The sequence below is a fragment of the Drosophila suzukii genome, chromosome 2R (genome assembly GCF_043229965.1).
Source record: "Drosophila suzukii chromosome 2R, CBGP_Dsuzu_IsoJpt1.0, whole genome shotgun sequence".
NCBI classification, from domain to species: domain Eukaryota; kingdom Metazoa; phylum Arthropoda; class Insecta; order Diptera; family Drosophilidae; genus Drosophila; species Drosophila suzukii.
This window is the reverse complement of record NC_092081.1, coordinates 4,421,385-4,425,922: the sequence shown is the minus strand read 5'-3', so window position 1 is coordinate 4,425,922 and position 4,538 is coordinate 4,421,385. Positions and strand designations below refer to the sequence as shown.

The 4,538-nt window shown below is 45.1% G+C and overlaps 1 protein-coding gene across 1 annotated transcript; it reads left to right on the top strand.

Annotated features, from left to right (window-relative positions):
- The first annotated feature begins 2,082 nt into the window (after nt 1-2,082).
- LOC108019585 (maltase A3) lies at nt 2,083-4,089 on the top strand. Its single transcript, XM_017087426.4, has 4 exons — nt 2,083-2,266; nt 2,322-3,687; nt 3,745-3,888; nt 3,949-4,089. The coding sequence occupies exons 1-4, from the start codon at nt 2,119-2,121 to the stop codon at nt 4,013-4,015; spliced, it is 1,725 nt and encodes a 574-aa protein (XP_016942915.3). The 5' UTR covers nt 2,083-2,118; the 3' UTR covers nt 4,016-4,089.
- Nucleotides 4,090-4,538: the final 449 nt, after the last annotated feature.

Below are 4,538 nucleotides of genomic sequence, written 5' to 3'. Positions count from 1 at the left end.
TGATAGAGACTACCGATTCACATACTCAAGTAGGACTTGAACCAGGGATCTCTCGCTTCAAGGGCAAATATCTTCCGTTGGGCCGCGCTCTTGTTATCACTGTGGTCGGCAGTCCACTTAGTGGCGAACGCGCAGGAAAGTGTGACTGCAGTGATGGTCCCATCATAACGAGTGATGCACCAATCAAAAGGTATTGCAAAAACTAAAAGGATTGCCCTCCAAGACTTCAATAACTTTAATTGGTTTGGGAGAAAAAGCGGTGAAAGTGTTAGTGAAAATTAAGAGAATTGGACCTGTTGGGGCCGGTGGCGATAAATGCCCCAGGTTATTAGACAAGTTTTATTCTTACAGAAAATTAGTAATACGCGTCCAATAAAACTTCATTTGTTATAATGAAATGCTCCGTTAACAAGTTATTCCAAAAACAAGTTTTTGATTGACTTTCCAAAAGAAAATGTTTGCCGCTTTTTTTACCCGTTATTCGTAGAGTAAAAGGGTATACTTATTCGTCGGAAAGTGTGTAAAGTGTAGAAGGAAGCGTTTCCGACCCCATAAAGTATTTATATTCTTGATCAGGATCACTATCCGAGTCGTTCTAGCCATACCCGTCTGTCCGTATGAACGCTGAGATCTCAGAAACTATAATAGTTAGAGTGTTGGGACCGGCATGCAGATTCTCGGACTTCCTGAGCAGCGCATGTTTGTTTCAACAGGGTGCCACGCCGACTCTTACGCCCACAAAAGACTATAACACTAAATCTCGTCTAGCGACCACATTTTTTAATATTTTGTAAAAAAGTTATAAGCAAATAATAATCAATGTTTTTCAATTCAATCGAGACTGCACACCACATGCAGAAAATAATTTTAAATTTCAAACTATATAATAATATAATATATATAAAAATAATATTAAGCGATAAAAGGTGCAACACGATTCAGTTCAGTATGAAGAACATTTCAGGCTTTCCTTTAATGCCCAAAACTATGCATCACTAATTTGATGACACAACATTCTAATACAATTTCTAGATTATAAAATAATTATTTTGGTAACTCCGTGTTTTTAATTATATCTCGACTTGCTCTTAACCAATTTAAGTATGTTATGTTTTAGTTAACAACATAATGTCACCCTTAATTTTGCCGTATAAATGAACAGACTACATTGAGTATATTGTGAGCTACAACTCGGCAAACTTTGAAGATGTGGAATATTTTAACAATTTAGTGACTGTAAGGCGTCTGTTGATACCGTAAAGCTCGAAAAAATCCGACCACTAATCGAGACGTGCAGCACTTTAAAGTTAACGTCCATACGAACCAAACAATAAATATTTGGACATAGTCTATGGTACAGTTTTGTTTGTCATTGCTTTGCAATGTTAGGCCGATAGCATAATAGAGTCTGAAATTTGAATTTCAGTATTGACCAACTAAAAGAGGTTAAGCTATTCTCTTAGGCAGTGTTCTTAGAATCCTTTGTAGCAGAGTACTTTCACAGGGCTTGTATCTTTTGTAATGATTTGGTGTGATGTAGATAAAGTTATTATTAAATTTATCGCGAGATGAGTTGAGTGTATTCGAACCGCTTTATCTATCCAAAAAATGGAACATTACTCAAAAATTTCCCCAAGAAAGAAAACTGTGGCGAAATCCGATATTGTTTACCAATGACCTACACTCATAAAGTTACAGTTATTGAATCACTTTAATCAACTACGTTATCACAGCCTTAACCCCCAAATCTAAAACCAATCGGCCCAAAAGAAGTGACCTAATAAATTACCTGCGAAATAAAAGAACTTAACTTCGCGATAAGATACGAAAGTATGCAGTTGGAATTAATTTTCCTGCCAATCTGTCTCATGATCTTTGTTCGTGAGCCAAGCCGAAACAACAGCATAAAGAAACCCAAAAAAAATTCCACAACCCTTTATCAATAGAACCCATTCACTATGAGTTGTCATTGTAAATATGCCTTCCCCACAAAGCTAATCAGAAAAAGTTGGCTACATGGCGGGCTTATCGACCCATTATCAACTCGAGCCCTCTGCATAAATAGGGGCACTGTATAATCCCTCTGGCCATTGGTAATAGATCGACTAAGTGGGAGCCATGTTCAAGTTGCTGGTGCTCTTCTGCCTTTTGGCATTGGTACTGCCTTCCCTGGCGGAAGTTGGTTGGTGGAAAACGGGTCAGTTCTACCAGATCTACCCCAGATCTTTCAAGGATAGCGATGGTGACGGTGTAGGGGATCTCGTTGGTAAGTTTTGATTTTGGAGAGGCCTAGATATGGGATAACTTGGAATTATTGACAGGTATTACGCAACAACTGCCCTACCTGAAGGAAATCGGCATTACCGCCGCCTGGCTATCCCCTATCTTTACATCACCCATGGCTGATTTCGGCTACGATGTGGCTGATTTGAGGGGTATCGATCCCATCTTCGGAACCATGGAGGATTTCGAGGCGCTGATAGCCCGCGCCAAGGAGCTGGACATCAAGATCATCCTGGACTTTGTGCCCAACCACACGAGCGACGAGTGCGACTGGTTCATCCGCTCGGTCGCCGGCGAGGAGGAGTACAAGGACTTCTACGTGTGGCACACCGGCAAGGTGGTCAACGGCATTCGGCAGCCACCCAACAACTGGGTCTCCGTGTTCCGCGGATCTATGTGGACCTGGAACGAGCAACGGCAGGCCTACTACCTCCACCAGTTCCACTACAAGCAGCCCGATCTCAACTACCGCAACCCCAAGGTTATGGAGGCCATGAAGGACGTCCTGCGCTTCTGGCTGCAAAAGGGAGCCTACGGCTTCCGTATCGACGCAGTGCCGCACGTTTTCGAAATTGCCGCCGACGCCGATGGCAACTGGCCCGACGAGCCCCGGAACGAGGAGGTGAGCGATCCCGAAGACTACACTTCCCTGCATCACATCTACACCAAAGACCAGCCCGAGAACCTGGAGATGGTCTACGAGTTTCGCGACGTGATCGAGGAGATCGACGCCGAGCTAGGCGGGGATGACCGCGTCCTGCTCACCGAGGCCTACTCCCCGCTGGATGTTCTGATGGAGTACTACGGAAACGAAACCCACCTGGGCTCCCAGATCCCCTTTAACTTTGAGCTCGTGGCAAAGGTCACCAATAGCTCTGACGCCTACCACTACTCGGAGCTGATCCACAGCTGGCTGGACAACATGCCCGAGGGCCAAGTGGCCAACTGGGTGTTCGGAAACCACGATCGCAGCCGCACTGGATCCCGCTTGGGCGTCGACCGAATCGACGCCTGCAATATGATCATCCTGGGCCTGCCAGGTGTGAGTGTGACCTACCAGGGCGAGGAGATGGGCATGACCGACGTGTGGATCAGCTGGGAGGACACCGTGGACCCGCAGGCCTGCCAAGCCAACAAGCAGGAGTTCGAGCGCCTCAGCCGAGATCCCGAGCGAACGCCCTTCCAATGGAACGACGAGCAGAACGCCGGTTTCTCCAACGCCTCTGTCACCTGGCTCCCGGTGGCTACTGACTACAAGACCGTCAACGTGAAGAAGCAACGCGGAATCGCCCTGAGCCACCTGAATGTCTTCAAGCAGCTGCGCGCTCTGCGGGATGAGCCCACCTTGAAGCACGGCGATGTCTCGGTTTCGGCCATTGGTCCCAATGTGCTGGCCTTCAAGCGGTAAGCTAGGATGAATTATTCTAAGTGCCGAAAGATTACCGATTGCTCTATATACAGCTCCTTGGCTGGCCAAAAGTCCTACATCACCGTCATCAACATCAACGATGAAGTCGAGTCGGTCAACTTGGACTCTGTCTTCACTTCCATCTCCACTCAACTGCAATACGTGGTTGTAAACAACAAGAGTTCGCGCCGCAAGAAGTGAGTTCTTGTCACATGGATCATATATAACCAAATAGCCATCAATCTCTATATTTTCAGCGATCTTACTTTTGCCAACTCCGTACTGCTGATGCCCAAGGAGGCTGTCGTGCTGAGCACGGTCTAAGCTAATTTAACAGCTCATCAATAAATAATAACTTCCTCCTGGGAGTAAAAATACTCAAGAGAGTGAATATCCTAGCGATACCCCCAATTTGTTGTTGATTTGTTGGGCAAGAATTGAGTATAAGTTGATGGTTTGGGACACTGAAATATATACGCAGGAATTGAATGACTTGTATGGAATGTCTTGTAACTATAGTTTCAAGAATGTAGATAGTCGGACTTGGACATGCCAAGCTCTACAGTCGATGGCCTCGACTCTTAGATACCCCTTACTCTGCTAAAGGGAGTTCGAGAGAGATATGCTTAAAGCAACTCTCCTTTTTCACTAACACACCTAGCCTATACCGCCACCTAGCCTATAACGTCACCTAGCGCCAACTAGCCTAAGGCAACCCAAGCGGTTGGTGGCTTGTTTATAATAACAGCTGATTAGCTGGTGTGCAATAGCGATTGAATTAGCCAAATTTTGATTGTTATTTGCATATAACTTTTTAATTAAGTGTCCGCTTTCAATAATTTTTGGC